This window comes from Microcaecilia unicolor, chromosome 13, assembly GCF_901765095.1.
Source record: "Microcaecilia unicolor chromosome 13, aMicUni1.1, whole genome shotgun sequence".
In the NCBI taxonomy this organism is placed as follows: domain Eukaryota; kingdom Metazoa; phylum Chordata; class Amphibia; order Gymnophiona; family Siphonopidae; genus Microcaecilia; species Microcaecilia unicolor.
The window spans coordinates 67915482-67934422 of NC_044043.1; the positions used below are offsets into that span (position 1 = coordinate 67915482).

The 18941-nt window shown below is 46.8% G+C and overlaps 2 protein-coding genes across 12 annotated transcripts in view; one reads left to right on the plus strand and one right to left on the minus strand.

Moving 5' to 3' along the window:
* The window catches only part of SAMD11 (sterile alpha motif domain containing 11), a 169132-nt gene extending 152916 nt beyond the window's left edge, over positions 1-16216 (plus strand). For all 10 annotated transcript variants that reach the window (XM_030222040.1, XM_030222039.1, XM_030222043.1 and 7 more), the window contains 4 exons: positions 1139-1827; positions 3845-3969; positions 12026-12136; positions 15763-16216. In XM_030222040.1, coding sequence (XP_030077900.1) covers positions 1139-1827; positions 3845-3969; positions 12026-12136; positions 15763-15990 — 1153 coding nt within the window. In that variant the 3' untranslated portion in view covers positions 15991-16216. The remainder of the gene's footprint in view (positions 1-1138; positions 1828-3844; positions 3970-12025; positions 12137-15762) is intronic.
* A 97-nt stretch (positions 16217-16313) lies between these two features.
* Positions 16314-18941, minus strand: part of NOC2L (NOC2 like nucleolar associated transcriptional repressor) — an 87613-nt gene continuing 84985 nt past the window's right edge. For both annotated transcript variants that reach the window (XM_030222050.1, XM_030222051.1), the window contains exons 18-19: positions 18317-18460; positions 16314-17424 (exon numbers count right to left, since the gene is read on the minus strand). In XM_030222050.1, coding sequence (XP_030077910.1) covers positions 17276-17424; positions 18317-18460 — 293 coding nt within the window. In that variant the 3' untranslated portion in view covers positions 16314-17275. The remainder of the gene's footprint in view (positions 17425-18316; positions 18461-18941) is intronic.

Consider the following 18941-nt stretch of genomic DNA (forward strand, 5'->3'; position numbering starts at 1 on the left):
TCAATTACAGACAGGCCTGGCTCTGACATTGATCTCATTCATGGTGAAATCGGAATTGGAGCTGGGTCTGCCTGTGGGTTTTAAGCATGTTTCCTTGCAGGCAGAGAAAGAGAGAACGAATCGAGGCCTTGCCAGGGTCATAACCTTCAGCTGCCGAAAACAGCGCCACCACCCTTCGCGACCCCTCTCCTTTTATGCGAATGCTGCTGCAGCAGCTGCTTGACAAAAATCACAATTTTCAGGGGGTTTCTATTATAATTGGAAAACCCACATTGCCCATTGGGGTCGATTTTCTTTTTACCGGTGTTTTCTGGTTATAACTGAAAATCAGACCTGCCTATAAATAAGCGAAAGAAGATGAGAGCCGAGTGCCTTATAGACTGTGTATAATCCTTGAAGCAAACACACCAAGGGGGCAATTCTATAACTGGTGCCCAAAATTACGAGGGCCGTGAGTCTATTCTAACATCTAAGGGGTCGATACTCAAAGCGATTTAACTAGCTAGCCAGAAATGGTTCTTGGCTGGTTAAATCATCTGTTCAAGGCTAACTAGTCACTTTCAGCGGCACTTAACCAGTTTAGTGCCGCTGAAAATGAGCGGATAGCACTTAAAGCAAAACCGACAATTTTGAGGGTGCCCCATAACTGTTGAACACCATGCTTAACCGGCTGAGGTATAGCTGGATCCACAAACCTGGAAATTCAATGCTGAAGCTCGGATGTGACCTAACATTGAATTTCCAGGCATAACGCCAGCAGTGATCAGCAAAATGCTGAGTGATGCCGGCTGCATGTAGATGTGCCCACGTACGCCAGGTCACTAGCAGGCCTAAATGCAGCGCTTTAGCGTGTAACTTATAGAATACTGTAGGTTATGTGTGTAAAATGTTGGACACTTCCATGCCCCACCCATGCTCCTGTGAACACATCTATGCATTTACACGCTAAGGCAGTTGTGTGCATAAGTTACAGAATACCGTTCAATGTACAGCGAGCACTTATGTGTGTAACTGTCACAGCTCATGTGCTACTTTTCTACAACTTATAAGCGTAGTTAGCACCTAACTTTAGGGGATGTGTTCTAGAATAAGAGGGCACATGCTCGCAACTACTTACCGATCTGATTATCCTCTCTAGACTGGAGATGTCAGCAGCGGAGATCATCCGTCAGAAGGAGCTGGAGAACCTCCATCGGCACAGGCTTCTGTCTGCTGAGCCCCTGACCCTTCACCCTAGCTTACCCCCAGACCACCCGGCCCTGCGCAGCATTCATGACATTCCAGAGGGACAGTCGCTGCGTGAAGAACTTTCTCGCAGGAACGCAATGCTCGTGCTACGGCACAGCACTACCCCACTGCTGTCCTTGAACCACCAGGTGGTCCCCACTGCCACACCACCAAAAGAGCCAGGGACAGAAAGGCGGAGGGGCACAAGGAAGTCGACACAGACCCAGGCCGAGACACTAAACAACCCCAGCGAGACAAAAGAGCCAGTGGAAGTCCGGGGCCGGGACGGCGCAACAGACTGCATCGAAGAAGAGACAAAAGATTCAGAGAGCGATGGGGACACAAATGAGGAGAAGGCAGAGAGTAGCAGCTCAGCCACTGAGCCCAAGGAAAACAAAGAGAAGGTGAAAGCCTGTGAGGGCAACAAGGAGCTGACTGAACTTCCCTCTTCCCAAAGCATGCCCTGCAGCTCCCCCAGCCACCTGCTAGGCCCTGGCATCAGTAAGAATGAAATGAAGTATGTCCCACCTGGCTCCCTGCCAGCCCCGCAACCATTGCCCTTTGCATTTCCGTATACCGTCAGCCCGTATTTCCACACAGGTAAGTGGTGGCTGGTTCAGAACACCTTCCATCCCCTCCCCCATAGGGAAATGGGACGATATACTGCGTTTCTGTGGTTTTTGCAACTACATTTAAAGTGGTTTACCCAGTTCTCCAGGATCAAAGACCCCTACACTAACCACTAGGCTACTCCTCTAGACAGTCTCTCCTCCTCCACCCCCCCCCCCCCCCCCCCGGGGGTACAGGTCTGAGTGTGGCAACCCAAAAAAGGGAACTCTGAGCCTTGGAAGAGGCAGAGGTATTGTGGGGGCTGGAGGGATTGAGATGAGGAGATAAAACATATAGGGAGATGAGAAGAGGGTGTGGTGGAAGAGTTAATTTTATACCCCAGTACATTTCTTCAGTAGCCAAAAGTGCCAGGCACGCATTCCCTTCTTTGGTGGGAGAACAGAGAGGAGCCCAGGGTCAGCTAATTGGAGGGTGCAGATGTTACTGGTGAGACTGGACATCAGTATGTACTCCCGCCATTCTTTCAAGCCTTTTTCTGAGATCAAAAACCTGGGCAGAGAAGAGAGATGGGCAAGCTCTCCCTTTTATTAGGAAAGGGTCTTGCCTAATCTTTAGAAATGAGTGTACATTTATATAACAGGTATATCTGCAGCCATGAAGTAAATAGTTTATTTCATGAGGGAGGAATAAGTGATAAATGAAAGCAAAGATTAGAATACTCTCTGGGAGGTTCTCCTACAGTGTCTTGGGTAAACTCTTGAGTTTGCTTAAATCCAAAGCTCTCAACTAGTTCAGAAGCATCGATTCCGTCTGCACAGGGAGTGTGTAGAACGTGTGTCTCTGTGGAATAGTTCTCTCATTGCGCTGCTTGCGTGACTGTCAGCTGCTTGACCTTGTCCTCGCCACATATGAGCAATAGGCTTTCTGCCCCCAGGAGAGGCGATGGATGGAGCACGCAGCAGAATAAAATCCCCTTTATTGATCGGCTGGGCCGCAGAGCAATTATATGAAGCCGCCAGTGTGACTCAGCTGCTGAGTCTGGCTCCGGCTCTTGAGTCCTGGGGGGAGGGGCACAAGAGGTCTTACTAATGGAAATGATCATTGAAGCATAGTGCTTGGGTCCCCCATATAACTATAGCAGGGGCTCCTGGAGTGTCCTTTCTTCCAGTGCTCATGATCTGCTCATGGGCCCCAGCCTGCAATCTGTGTGTATCAAGGGAGAGTAAATCAAGCAGGACTTAATTTTGGCACATTCTGCCTGGTAGGACCAGGTTGAAGAGATCACTCCTGCCTTTTGTCAGTTCTGACCCTCAGGGGGTGTTTCTAAGAGCTCACAGCTGCTGATCCTGCACTCTTACTTCCAACCATGCCATGCTTTATAGCTGCTAAGAGAGGTTACACCTCATCTGGAAACAGCTGGCCTGCTTACATCTGAGACACTAGCTCCAGCTGCAGGGTTCCTGCTTGAAATCACTGTGTGTAATTCCAATTCCATCAGTTGGTCAATAAAACTGCCATATTGTTAATCTGTGTACAGCACTGATGGTGTTTCTGGATGGATGTGGGTGCATTTACAAGGTTGTCCCCCACCTGTGGGAGCCAATAGTCCTCTCAGGTACCTGATGAAGCAAATCTCAGAATACATTTAGTCAGGAAATGGGGCGGTGGGGGTCATGTTTTCTGTCCTGTAAACCTGGAAAGGAGTCAGTTCTAAAACAGGTTCTTGTGAGCTGGAGAAAAATTGTGATCCAGAGATCCCACTGGAAGGGGGAAGGAAGTTGGAGGGCAAAGGTCTGAAGAGTGCTTGGTTTGGCTGAGATTTTCCATTCTGCTCCTTCAGGGCATGATCTGCACTGCAGCTGAAGAACATTACACATATGAAATGCATTAGCTGAGACATTTTTCCAAACTGGGGACCTGCGGGAGGCCGAGGCCGCCAGCTGACCCTGCCGGCACTTTAATTGACAGATCGTTAGAGGGATGTGTGACTGCCAAGGGTTCTGGGCGGGTGAATGATTTATGCATCCTCTGTCTTCTCCCGTTGCAGGCACTGTGGGAGGGCTTTTCCTGGATGGTGAGGAGAGCTCAGCCCTGGAGGACCTCAGTAAGTGGACGGTGGATGATGTGTGTGGCTTCGTGGGCAGCTTGACAGGCTGCACAGAATACACACAGGTAAGAGTGTGGCTATACAAGACCCCTTGGCTCCCTCACTTATGTGCTGTACTTCATCTGGCTCCTGCTTAAGGACCACTTGCCATGTTTTGTTTTAATAGCTGGCTGTGCATTCTGTTAAGTCTCATAAAGAAGAGGGGAGAGGGAGGGAAAGGAGCAGCTTCCTGTTTCTTTGGACTGCCAGCTCAGTCAGAACTGGGGCTTGTTTGTGGTGCTGCCTCAAGCTTTTTTTCACAACTACACAAGGATTTTTTTTTTTGCCTTAATTTTTATTCATGTCCCAAGGTACCATTACAACTCTTTTTATACAGCACAATCACAGAGCCAGTGGGCTATATATTCGGCCTGTGGCAGTCAGCATTTTTTTTTTTTGCTCATGGTGGCGTTACTCCTAAATATTCATTGCTGGGTCATGTCTGGGCATTGGCATTGAATATCTGGGTTTGTCTGGCTGGTTATCCCTTATCCGATTAAGTGCAATATTCAGCAATTAACCATCTAAGTGAAACTGGATAAAGATAGGAGTGAGTTATATGCGGTTCAATTTGTCCAGTTATCTTAGGTGGTTGAGTGCTGAATATCGGCCCTTAACCGTATAAGTGCCAACTCCACCCCTGGACCACCCACAAAATAGCTGGCTACAGCTTTAGCATTTAGTACTGAGAACGGGTTAGTGCCACAAAATCTAAGCTGATAGCCCCACACAAGTGTTTAACTGGCCAGGAGCCAGTTAAATCGCTTTGAATAGTGACCCCACTGGTCTTATTTTTGTTGCTTCTTTCCTTGCGTTTTCCTTACTTTCCACATAGTCTGGATGGAGTCCCAGCTTGCTGCAGTCCAAGTTAAAAATCACAGTCTGTTCATTCTCCTTGCTGCTGTCAGAAGCAGGACCCACTACCCCACTGTTCCTTTCTCCATGAATTCTCCCCCAGGCTTTCTTGAATTGTTAGTTTTTTTTGCCTTCATGCCTCCCCTGAGCGCCTCTTCCATGTGTCCCCCATCCTTTCTTTGAAGACATGTTCTCTGTTACTCATGAGTCTACCCCCTTGTACGTCTCATGTAATTTTCTCTTCTTCCAGAATTTCCTTTTTACTGAAAAATCTTGTCCTTTCATGCATTATTTGCACTGTCTGGTTATAGCTCTCCCTGTTTTCTTTAGGATTGGCATTTTCAAGACTTACCTCAGATTGTACCATTTTTGGTAGTTCCTTGCAGGGCCACTGAGAGACTGCACTAGGCCCGGGGCAGGGTTGCCCCCCCCCCCCCCCCAGATCGCTGCTGCAAAATACCTTATTGGGTGGCGGGGATCCCGAGGCCCCGCCAGCCGAAGACGTCTTCCAGCACTGCTCTTCTGCCGATTGCCTGCCCCTGTGGCTGCTTTTTCTCTCGGGGCATGCTCGGTTTCTGAGCATGCACCGAGAGGAAAAGCAGCTGCTCAGCTCAGCAGAAGAGCAGCACTGGAGTTGCTCCTCCAGGTCCTCCCCAGCCTCCAAGGGGGGGGGGGGGGGGCCTGGCCACTACGCTGGAGTTTTCTCTCTCCTGCTCCTGTTGGGACGCGATCACTTGAGTCCCAGCAGGAGAGAGACCCTGACACTGCCCCCCCCCTTGTAGGCTCAGGCCTGGGGAATTTTGCTAGACTGGTTCCTTGCTAGACATGCAAAAACACAGCCAGAGCTTTGTACTACATTTCATCTTCACATTAACCACGTATGGAAAAAAACTGGATTTTAGCTACCGGATCTGAGCTGGAAGGCCTCTAATCACTCACCTATAATCTCTTGTAACCCAAGTCTTTTGCACTAGACTTGTTTGTTTTGCTATATCTATCTATCAAATTCTTTTTGGGTACTCTTTAATGATTGGAGTATATCAGCTTTGGAAATGTGCATCCCTTATTCTTTGTATTTTGCACTTTAGAAGAGGAAATTCACTTTTCTGTCAGGCTTCTTAAGGTTTTTGTGTCTTTATTTCTAAGATGTAAATGGATAGTTAGATTTGGTGAAGGGGCCATTGGTGGTGTGTGTGTGGATCGAAGAGCGGAGAAAGGGTGGTATTGGGCAAGGGTGAGAGAAAAAAGGCAGGGAGGAGTGTGATGGATTTAGGAGAATAAAGAGGGAGCTTTGTACCACAGCCACTGGAAACACTTGTATGTTTTACAGTAGAAGGGGGTGGGAAGTAAGCAAATGCAAACGCTGCCCTCCAGGTGCTGGAAACTTCACAGTCCATCACCAGAGAATGAAAAGAAACAGAAGTTTAGGGGCTAGTGCTTGAGAAATGAACAGAATGCATCACAAAGCCAGCTGGCACTGCTGTCTGGGGGGGGGGGGGGGGGGGTATTTACTGTCAGTATTGGATTAGTAAGATCTGGAAACTCTTGGACCTTCCGGCAATAGAGGAGGTTGGGTAGAGTACAGATATACTGCTCTTGGTATAGTTGGATTCTGGGATGGGAGGAGCTTCAACCTGTCCCTCCTTGCAAGTGGGCTGTTGTTGGTAACCTGCTACCTCATTGTGTGTGTCCAGCATGCCTCTCTAACACTGCAGGCAGGAAGAGTCATGCCTGCCTGTGCAATCATAACGAATGGCTTGATGTGGCTGTAGGTGCACAGTGGCAGAGCATGTATGACTCCTAGAGACAAGAAGCCATGGTGGTTGCACTGGAGATGCTGCCTCTAGATCAGGGGTTCTCAACCCAGTCCTCGGACACATCTAGATACATGTAATGAATGTGTGTGAGATATTTTATATACCATACAGGCAGTGCATGCAAATTTCTCATGCATAGTCATTGTTGATAGCTTGAAAACCAAGGACTGAGCTGAGACCACCCTGCTCTAGAATAGATCTTTAGCAGTGTCCATTTGTTAATCTCTTAACCGTCAGCAGTGGCATTCATTGAACCACACGGAGATCAGAAAGGGTTAGAATGTCGGGATTTACCTTTCTTGACAGGGCAGGGGGACTTTACTAGTCCGAAGAAGCTGAACACAACCCTAGGAACAAATCAGCTCCGGTAATGATGTCCCTTTCTTCCATGGCCATAGGGCAACGCTCTCTGGTTTCTGCTTAATGAAAGACTTCCATTTTGTGTCTGCTGCCATGAACACTACATTCAGTGCAGGGAAAAAGGTTACTGAGAGCCAGGTTCAGCTCAGAGGTTGTGGAATCGTACCAGAGGGTCACAGCACAGTAACTTGTGCGTAAGAGCAGCTAGGGAGTTAAAAGGAGCTGGCATGAAAAATGATTTTTTTTTTTTGTTGCAGCAGCCAGCGCCTCTGTTTAACAGCTTTCAGCTGTCTCAAAATCCAGAATGTGTGTTGGAGGTGGGGAGGCAGCACAGCCCTCCCCTATGTTCTTGCTTCCAAAACCACAGAACAGATGCCAGAGTCCCTCTGCCAAGGAGTCTGACGGATGTAGCACAACTTCCCTCCAGCACATCTTCTCCACAAAATGCTCAAGACAGGAATTCCTCTTTCCAATTGTTGCCTAGGTGGCCCTCCCCCAGACACTCCTATGCTGCTGCTAGGCCTTAGGGCTTGTTTATGTGGGGTAGTGAAGCAAGACTTTGGGTAGGGGCAAAAGCCAGCTTCAAAAGGAAGAGAGGCACATTGCTCTAAACCTTGGGTAGGGCAGAGGACATAAGTGTCCCATGTAGGGTGTGCTTCCCCCCCCCCCCCCCCCGATTCAGGGAAGGCAAGCCTTTGATCTTTAATACTTATCCATTAACCCCATTAATATTATGTTTACCACAAATTGTATATTCTTCTTATGACTTGTAATTTTTTATATTGTTACTATGTAAGCTGCATTGAGCCTGCCATTTGTGGGAAAGTGCGGGGTACAAATGTAATAAATAAAATAATAAATAAATACATGTGCAACCACAGCTAAGTTGCAGGCTGTCAGTCAATCTGCATCTAGCAGAGCTGCAGAGGGCTGTGTTTTAGCAGGAGTTAGGTTGAGAAATCAAACAAGACCTGTGGTGTCCATAATGCCACAATCAGAAAACAACAAGGCAGACCTTATAAAAAAAAGAATGTCTTTATTAGTAGATATTAGTAGATTAAAAGCTCCCAGGTATTTAACATGGAGTGGCCTAGTGGTTAGGGTGATGGACTTTGGTCCTGGGTAGGGTTACCATATGGCTCCAGAAAAAGGAGGACGGATTGAGCCAGCCGGGTTTTACTTCCATTGCTTTCCATTGAAAGCAATGGAAGTAAAACCCGGATGGCTCAATTACTTCCATTGAAAGCAATGGAAGTAAAACCCGGTTGGCTCAATCCGTCCTCCTTTTTCTGGAGCCATATGGTAACCCTAGTCCTGGGGAACTGAGTTCAATTCCCACTTCAGGCACTGGTAGCTCCTTGTGACTCTGGGCAAGTCACTTAACCCTCCATTGCCGCATGTAAGCTGCATTGAGCCTGCCATGAGTGGGAAAGCGCAGGGTACAAATGTAATAAAAATAAAATAGATACTATTGGAGATTCTACATGGAATGTTGCTATTCCACTAGCAGAAGCCTGCGCGGCCACATTAGTGATCTGCAAGGGCCGACTTCTACATGGAATGTTGCTAGTGGAATAGCAACATTCCATGTAGAATCTCAAATAGTAGCAACAGTGGAGGAGAGGCCTAGTGGTTAGGGTGGTGGACTTTGGTGCTGAGGAACTGAGTTCAATTCCCACTTCAGGCACGGCAGCTCCTTGTGACTCTGGGCAAGTCACTTAACCCTCCATTGCCCCATGTAAGCCGCATTGAGCCTGCCATGAGTGGGAAAGCACAGGGTACAAATGTAACAAAAAAAAAAAAAACATAAAATGCCCAACATGGCCATGTTTCACCAGTATAAAAATGGCTGCATCAGGGGCAATAGGTCACCAGCTGATATAAAACTTCAAAATAAACCAGGCTGGTGTGGTTGTAAACGTAGAAAGCTAGATTCTGGGAACAGTCTCTCAAAAAAAAAATGCAGGCATTTTATGTTGAATACCTAGGAGTTTTTAATCTACTAATAAAGACATTCTTCTTTTTTTTTTTTTTTTTACAAAGGTCTGCCTCGCTGTTTTATTTTCCATGTCACAATTACAGCTGCAGCATTTTCAATTTGCTGCACAGTAGAGATGGGGATGGGGCCGGGGCCAACGGGAAACCTGCAGAAATCCACAGGGATGGATCAAAAGTGGATGAGGACCAGATTATATCCCTGGGCACACCTTGACACTAACACCTCAGTTAGACAGCTCACCTTGATGCATGTCTGCAGTAATTTTGGAATGAGGGAGGCCACTGCTAAACTCCTGAGAATATTCGTCGATTTGTTTCGAGCAGTTTGGCAGAGTATAATCTCCAGCGAGTTAGTCTCTTCTGTGTGACTGATAAGGCAGCTAATATGAAAGCAGCATTTTGAGATCAGATTGAAATTATGACCTGCACAACCTCTCTTGTACTCTCTAATGGACTCCAGCCATCAAAAACTGAAGTTGATCCTCAACAATATTGCTTACAAAATTGTTAAAAAGACGGGTAGAACAGTGCTATAAAGACTGCAACACTATCAAGGTGCAGCCAATTGCTGAACCACCAACAAAATGTCCAAATTGAGAAGACGCAGAGGCAGACTTTTTTTTTTTTTTTTTTTTAACTTATTCAAGAGCCAGGAAACAGCTTGTGATCAAAATGAATACATACATATTGAGCGGGGACAAGGAATTACACTCCACTCTTACTACCTGCGGGCAAAGGCGGTCACATGTGTGGTCAAAATGGACACATGTTGCCTGCTCCTTTCTTGGAACTTCTGTCACCAGCATATCAGAATGTTCTTTTCAGTTTCAGGACAAACAATCAAGGAATGTAAACTGGAACTAAACTGTAACTCTGTAGATGGTTTATTATTTTTACATAGCTTGAAATTATTGTTTTCTCAGTCCATGTTAATAATGTTTTCCTTGCATTTTAACAAAGTTAATGCCTATTGTTTTGTGTTAAATTTTAATAAGTTATAGGGTGCATTTATGCTTTGCTTGACTTTGCAAGATCATTTAAATGTGGGTTGGGGATGGTGAAGTGACAGTGTCAATCTGATAGAAATGGGATGGAGATGAATAGAATTGACTGCGGATGGGGGACCAAATTATGTCCCCATACACACCTCTACTGTACAGTCACAGGAAATTGGCAGTACCCAGATTGCCACTTCACTCCTGCTGTCTCCTTTTTGCTGCTTCATATTGGGGAGGGGGCATGTTCAAGCAGCCCACCACCAGGTTTCTTTCCAAAAGAGCTCTATATGCAATTTCCTTCATCCCCTCCCCCCACTAGGAAACTTCTACCACTCAACCAGTAACTAGTATCAGCCAACCTAGCATTAAACCTAATAGAAGAACCTCAAGCGAAATCCTGCACCTCCAATTCTGTGAAGAGAAACACCCCTAATCAAAGATGTGGCATAAAATTAGGATTTTTCCTCTTGTGACTCACCATGCATTTCAGTAACAGCAACACAAACTCTCTCCAGCCCCAGACAAGCTGAAGTAATACAAAAGCCTGAAAAAATGCTGAGGACGCACATGTGGCAAATCAAGATTCAGAACTCAAAACAATTACAACCTGGCCTATGAAAAGGAGGCTGTGTAAACACCACAACATGCCCCTAGAACAGTGTTTCACAAGTCCGGTCTTGGAGTACCCCTTGCCAGTCAGGTTTTCAGGATATCCAAAATGAATATGCATGAAAGGGATTTGCATATAATGGAGGCAGCATATGTAAATCAAGTTGATGCATATTTATTGTGGATATCCTGAAAACCTGACTGCAAGGGGGATACTCCAGGACTGGACTTAGGAAACACAGCCCTAAACAAGAGATACACCTCTGCTTGGGAAAACAGGACAAGCATGACAGGGACAGAATCTCTGACCTCAGTCACACATGCAAAACACAGGACACGTGACCACAGACTAGAAACAGAAACGTACAGACAAAAACTGAACTGGAAATCCCAAGACTCTTGTATACATATTTTAATATAATATGCATACAGCATTTAGGAAGCTGTTTTATAAGGGCACTTATGGTACTTTATAATATACATACACTGCCTTCCCTGCCTAAACACCCTCTTATGTGCTATTTGGGCAGCAGGTGAAATTGCCATGCCCATAATATGATCTGAATTGGTACTACAGGGCTGCCTGTCTGCTTGTCACCCTACTTACTGCAGTTGCTGTTGGCCAGTGGCGTTCCTAGGGGGGGGGGGGGGGGGGGGCGGTGGGTGCGGTCCGCCCCGGGTGCACGCCGCTGGGGGGGGGTGCCCCACACGCGCCTGTCCTCCGTTCGTTCCATGCTTCTCCTTTGCCCCGGAACAGGTTACTTCCTGTTCCGGGGCAGAGAAGAAGCATGGAACGAACGGAGGACAGGCGCGCACGCATGCGTGGCACTCCCCCCAGCGGCGTGCACCCAGGTGGGGGGGGGGGGTTTGCACTGCACCCAGGGGGGGGGGGGGGCAGATCCCCTAGGAACACCACTGCTGTTGGCAAGTCACCTTTGTCCCCATGACTGCTGGGGCTGCTTCCCTCTTGACCTGTGGGTCACTGCTGCCTTAGGTGGGAAGGCTATATTTTTGAAGAAAAAAATGCAATAACGTTTATTAAAAATTAGCTTCTTTATATATATATATATATAAAGAAGTGCAGTTTGTTTCCCTGAATTTTCTAACCCTTAACACAGCCTCTAGCCTGGGAAAGGGATCATGGAAACGGAACTGGATATGGAGAACTAGTCAACAGCATTGCAATCACTAACAATTTAACATTTATTTCTGGTGGAATGCACTAAGGAGAGGTGGGTGTGAGGTTACAGAGGACAAGCTCAACCTGTTCCCGTTTCCTTAAGGCAAATAAGATGGCCTCCTTCCCTCTCTCATCACTTTCATACACAACTCAGAGAGTTAAAAAAACAAAAAAACAGACCAGCCTCTGGAGAAAGTGTTGTAAATCAGTGGGGCAGGGAGAAGACTTAACCCGCTCATGACCTTCCCTGTACTTTGCTTTATAGGTATTCCGAGAACACGCTATTGATGGGGAGACACTGCCCCTCCTTACTGAAGAACACCTACTGACAACCATGGGGCTGAAGTTAGGACCAGCACTCAAGATCAGAGCACAGGTACAGCTGAGTACTGAATGTGTTACAAACAGGAAAAAAAGGGGTGGGGGGGAGAGGGGGCAAAGATAATTTTCCCTATAAAATCAACTGATTCAAGGACAAAACCGGTTACATATAGGATGGAGTAAAAGAGTTGAAAAATACATTGTAAGTAAACCTATTACAGTTCTCTTTTTTAAAAAGCACCCAAAAATGTGCTCATAAATGACAAGCAAAATTATTGAGCAATTTTTTGGGGTGCTTTTGTAATATGAACCTGACTTTTTAATGTGTTGTTAGAACTGTTTTATCCCTTTATCCTATAAACATAGTGTACACAAAATATTAAAATATGCACTCTCTCTACATACTGCTTAGCAACTAGATATTGCACATGACAGCACGGCTGTGCATGTTTTCCTCACTCACATGTCACAGGTGGGTTATATTAAACTGGAAGGTGATCTTTATTGCTTCCCCCCAGCCTTTACAGTTTATGAGCTGTGTAATAAAAAGGTTCTCTGGGCAACTGTTCCCTGTGGATATAGGAAATAACACTGTGGTGCTGGTGGAGGGTTAGGTGGTTAAAAGTGGCTCAGAGACATCTTCTCATTAGAGATAATCCTGCTCTGGCTTCTGGAGAACAGTCATTAAAGCCACAGCATTGGGCTGTTATGAAGACATTTGACCTTCACTGGGGGTAAAATTACATGCAGCCTTGCCACCTTTGTCCCCACGACTGCTGGGGCTGCTTCCCTCCGTGAATGTCTTCCCAAAGATATGTTTAGGGTAGGAGGATAAACCAGAGATTACATTTTCAAATCTACACGTTCTACTGCTAAGGGAAAAAATACCTGCAGAAAAAGCAGATAAAACTCTCTCCTGCCACTTTCTCCCAAGCCAATAATCAAAGCAGAACTCTGCAATGATTCACCTTTGTTAGTGCAAATCCTGTAAGTAAGACATACTAGCAGCATTTTCTCCAGTGAAGGTGGGGGGGGGGGGGGGGGGGGGGGTAGTTTAATTATTGCCCCTGCTTAGACTGATACTGTTGCCTTAAGATGTTATAGCAATGCCCCTGGCTACTGACCCGTTTTCTTCTGGTTGGCAGCATAAGGCCAGTGTTTAATGTGTAAATGGAAAACATCTGGGCAGCTTTGCTTGTGTATGCGTCCTTGAGATTAGGGAGTGTGGGGGAAGAGAGTAACAGGAGTGCAGTGACAGGCCAGAGCATGAAAGATAGACCAGTTGTAGTTTGTTGTAGCAGGAGCTTAGGCTGTGGCAATAATAAACAGAATTATTACTTGTTAAAAATTATTTGTGGGAAGGGTTCTGTTCCCTTTGAGCACACCTCTGACCATGCACAATTGATTTGATTTACTTGAAACACCGCTTAGCACAAGAAGTCGAGACAGGCTGCTGCTGCTACCACTCTGGTCCCATCAGTGCCAGCGTTATGAGCAAACTGAAAACTCAAAGGGCAACACTTCCTCCTGATTCTTGTGATAAACTATTAAAGTGCTAGCCACAAGTTCTCAACACATTTGCGGTGCCAGCATGAATAAGGAGTGCGGGTAACAGTGGACAGGACTCAACTGCTGAGCCCATCTGGTGGGCACAGTGGCGTAGCCATGTGGGAGGGGGCTTGGGGGGGGGTTCAGCCCCCCCACACACAAAAAAATTTGAGGCACAGCCTGCTGGATTGGGGCGGGGGGGGGGGGGCACATCCTGCCAGCAGAAGCCCTTCTCGCAAAGTCAGGCAGTTACTTAAGTGGTGCTTTTCCTGGGCTGTTGCTGCACCCCTCCCCAGACACTTGTTTTTTGTGAAACTGAGCATGCACAAGGGAGGCCCATACCCTGTGCATATGTAGGAGGAGGGCCTCCTTCACATGTGCACTGGGGGGGGGGGGGGGGGGGATGGGGGGTGTTCGGCTGGTGCAGTGGTCCAGGAAAAGTACTGCCTGACTTCACAAGGAGGTGGGCTCCCACCAGCTCAGGTATGTAGGTGTGGCAAAACTTTTGTGTACTCCACCCTAAAATATGAGGTCTGGCTATGCACCTGGGTAGGAGGGCAAAAGTAAGATGCAGGAGGTATGGATCTGGGGAGGAAGGAAATTAGGGAGCCAGGGAATTTTAGTCAGGGGGATAAGGCAGCACATACTAGAGATTAGAGGATCAGAGACAGGGTGAGGATGCTGGGGCCAATACTGGGAAAAAGAAAGACGAACAAGAATTGGCAGGGGAAGACGGTAGGGGAGGAAGAAAAGGCCTTGTGAGGCAAAAGGGCAAATTCTGGGTATCAGATGGAATAGGCAGGGCCTACCCTAGTGCTAGGTCCTTGCTCTTTACTTCCAGTCCTTGAAGGCTGACAATGGGCCAGGTTTACAGGATACCTCTAATGAATATGCACGAGAGAGATCTGCAGGCCTAAAAGTGAAATGTGAAAGCTCCCATGCATGTTCACTGTCCTCATCCTGAGAATCCCATTGGTTGGTTGTGCCTCCAGTTGAGAAGCAGTGTCTTTGGGTGCCACAATTTGGAGGGGGGGAGCCAAAGAACGGGTAGAGTCAGCTGGCTGAAGCTGCATGGGTGGCAGGGTTCTCCACACCCATGTGCTATAGTGAGAATTGGGTAGGTGGAGGATACCCTTCCTACTTGAGGCCAGCATCCCAAGAATGTTCAAAATGTATGGTCACAGGGCCATCTCATGCATTGCAATATTAGCATCAGAGTGTGCTAGCCTCATGACTACAGGTTTTGAACTTGCTTGGGCTGCTAACCTTAAGGAGGAAGAAACAAGTCAGTGCTGGGAGTGGTCCCAAGGCTGGTGTCCCTCGGGTGCCCAGTACCCTTGCACCAGCCCTGGGAAGAGAATACTGGAGTAAGAAATAGGAGCAGGGGAAGGTGAATGCTGAGAAAAGAGGGAAATGGAGAGCTGTCGGTAAAAGGGAGGCAAGGAAGAATTCTAAGGGAGACAAATGGAAGGGCAGGTAAGAAGAAAATGGGGTGTAGGGATAGATAAGAACTGACAGCTTAGGAGAATAGAAGGTAATGAAAAGGAGAAAGGGGGAATACAACTACGGCCCCTAATAGGGCTGCAGCAGTGCTAAAGTAGAACTCGTTCATGGGGAAAGGGAGGCATGACGCTGCCCCCCACCCAAGCACTGTGATTCATTTACAAAAATTGTGTATCTAGAACTGGGGAAGGCAGAGCTGAGGTACTGAATTACCCTATCACCAACTCAAATTGCAGCTTAATGTTTACATGGCAGAAGCAAGGGGTTTTTTTTGTTTTTGATATGTACAGTCCATTATGTTCCTACAACAGTCTGGTAGTAAACTGACCACTGGTCAGACTCTAAAGTAAATCACAATATTTGTGCATGGCATGAGTTTGCAGTATTACCTGGGTACACATAAGCATACCCGTATTGTCTTAGAACAAAACATGGATACTCTGATGAAGATTCCTTTCTAGGAATGATGCTACATTTGATCCTACTAAATTATCTGCTGGCTTTGTTTGAATATTGAAGGACTTAGGAACAGAGTCTGAGCCCTGTCCTTGCTGGCACAAAAGAGAAAGGTCCCAGTTCATTTCCAGTAGCTAACCCAGGGATTGTCTGGCTGTTTTTCTCTTCTTCCAGGTTGCCAGGAGACTAGGCAGAGTGCTGTATATGGCAAGCTTTCCTATGGCATTCCCTCTACGACCGCCAGACAGGGACAGTGAGCTGTGCCCCTCCTCCACAGGTAGTGTGGCCTCCCCCTACGGCACCGGCTTCAATCCTGGCAGCCGCTTATCGCCTAAACAGGAGAACGGTAGCTCCTCTTTTATGACAGGGGTGAGTGGAGACCCCGTGAAGCCTTCATCCTAACCTAGAAGGACCTTCTGCCAGCACCAATGCGCCCCCCAGAGAACCTGTGCTTGGAACAAAAAGAAAGGAGGCAATGTGTTTGTCATATCTTTTCAAAAGAGGACCATGAAGAGGGGAAAATAAATTCCAAAGCTTTATGGAAACAAATCGAGAGAATGAGAAACCAGGAAAAAAAAAAACAAATCAGTACACAGCTTTGCCAAAAACAGACTGTGTGTCGTACACAGAAGCAAAGTGAACAGATATTAAGGAAAGTTTTTCCTTCTACTTGTTTGCCTTGGATTAGGGGTCTCTCTCCTAGAAACTGATAGAGAACCACCACGCTGGAGTCCCCAGCCATGCTAAAGATGGTACATACCCCACTACTCCTGGGGGGTCTTATGCATCACAAGCATCTTCTAATATACCAAAGAGACAAAAAGGCACAAGGCCATCACCTGTTCCAGGCTTACTGCCATGGAAGCTACAGCCCAGGGGTCCTCTACTCACCTCTTTCTTCTGTGGGTCACAGTTGCTGCTCAATTGGGGGGGGGGGGGGGGTTCATGGGTGTACTACTTCCCCCACCAACAGGCCAGGCTACATTGGCCTTTGGTGCCATCACTGAGACAGGTCTCCTGACTGCTGCTTAAAAACTGTTCTGGTGGGGGGGGGGGGGGGGGGGGGGGGATGTCTCATTTTCATAGAAAGGCCTCCTTTTTTTAAGAAGTGGACATAGTTGCACAGCTGGCCTCCCCCAAGAAGCAAGAGACACTCGCAGGTGATGGCTGGCTCAAGTTTACTACTGTGAATGGATTTTAACTCCTGCAGACGCCTCTAGAGACTGATCAATCCATATGGTACTTCTCTCTCTCTCTCTCTCTCTTTGGTTTACATGTTGCACGTGCTAGTCTATTTTCTTTAAAAAAAAAAAGAAAAAAAAAGAAAGGAAAAACAGAAAGCTAGCGTGGTGGTACTTAGCTTCTCTTTATATTGTTTTAAAAAAGTTATCTCATTGTAACATCACCTAAAATGCTTTATAGCAGTGACTTTAAAATAATAAAAAAAAAAATTTAAAAATAAGCTGTCCCAGGCTTTATCTTCACCTCAGTTCAGAAGGGGAGGGTCTGCACTGCTCAGTCACTGCCTAGTTTTACGGAGGGGAGAACTGTAGGTTTCCAGGGCTTGGCACACAGGACAGTGATGCTCTTGTGCAACCTAAAAGGGTCTCCACTTCCACACAGGACCTCCATTTCTAAAACCTGCAGCTCACAGTCAGCTTGATGTGATTCCATTAAAATTAAGTCTTTACTCATCATCTGAGAACTCCAACTCCTCCAGAATATCTGGTGCACCTGCTGTAAGCTCCTGCAGGGCTGCAGGGGAGAGAGGCTGGGTTTTCACCTTTTCCTTCCCCATCCTCACGGCAGGAGAATCCTCTTTCTGCTGCTGGGCTCCTGTGGGTGGGAAAGCAAATATAAATTCTGCTTTATCAGGAAGGAAAAAAGCCAGCGAGGGCCGCTCATCACTAATTAATCACAGCACTCGCTAATTTACTGTGACTGCTGTAGCTTGGAGATAGTGAGAGCAGAGGAACAGTGGGGACTCGGAGCAGCTGTGTACCTCCTCCAGATATGCAGCATAGCTAGTCACTAGCAATTATAAACAGAAGCCTGCTGTCTGAAACAGAGGCAGGTACTGCCCCCCCACTCCCCTTCCCCCAGTTTCCTTGAAGAGAGAAATTCACCAGTCAAAAAAACAAAAGCCCCAGGCCTCATAAAAGGTTGATTTCCCTTCTCTACTGCATTCAGTGTTTATCCATTGTAAAATGGAGTGTTTTCCTTTAGGTTTGTCTTTAACAGGTGAGCTAGATGTGATAGGTCATCTGCATGGACAACAGCGCCAGCAGTACCTTTAGACCACCATCAGAGTCGCAGACCTAGAATATCGTGTTTTCCAGCTGGTGAGCCTGAGCCTATGCAGACAATCAGTGGTGCACTAATACCAGCAAGACTAGCCAGGTTCTTTCCCCACCAAGAGGCAAGAATGTACTGTAATTTGGTCCCCGACCACAGCCAGGGGAGAGGAGGAAAGAGGGATATTTGTCACCGTTTAATTTGATGTAATTTAGCTCTGTATTACTGCTAGCAGAACATTCATTGGCTCCTGTGAGAGCAAGGACAGTTCCCCATGGGAGACGGCAGGAATTTGGGATTAGGTCTCAGTAGACTCCCAGGGTTTCACCAGATATTTCTGTCAAGCCTGAGCCCCTCAGGACTCACTCTACGCTGAGGGTGGGCAGGCACATACAGACACATTTCAACCCATCATCAGGGTGGCGAAACTTACCATCTGAATCACTTCCATCTGTGAAATGATCCTCACTGTCCTCTATCTCATACTCTCCTTCCTCGATACTGCTCATATCCGACAGGTCATCCATGCTGTCCTCGTCCTCCTCTGGTCTCCCATGCTTCCTTCTTTCTGATTTCCCTGTTTAAAAATAGTAGGGGGAAATACTGTATTGCAGAGCCACGTTCCTGCCCTAGACAAAACACTGCAGGGAACTATATATTTGGTTTTTATTTCTTTAGTCATTTATACCCCACATTACGCAACAGTTAATTGTTCAGGAAGAAAAGGAGGTGCAATACTGAGCAGATACAGTAAGCAGGCTGGCGAGCAGGCTGCGTCAGGGCCTGAGACTTGCAGCAATCCAGAAAACCCATCTGGAACCAGCTCCATTCCACAGCTGATCTACTTCCACTGTTCTAAGACACTCAAGAGAAGCATGACAGACAGATTAGATACGGCATCAAGAGAGAGCTAGGAAGGAGAAGATATGTCAGACTTTTATAGTTCAATATACAGCTCTCTCACATTCCATTGCTCCCTATTTATCCTCACTGTGCCTAGCTACCCTCTACCCCCATAACTCCATCAATCTCTCTCTGCTCTTTACCTTCCATGGCTC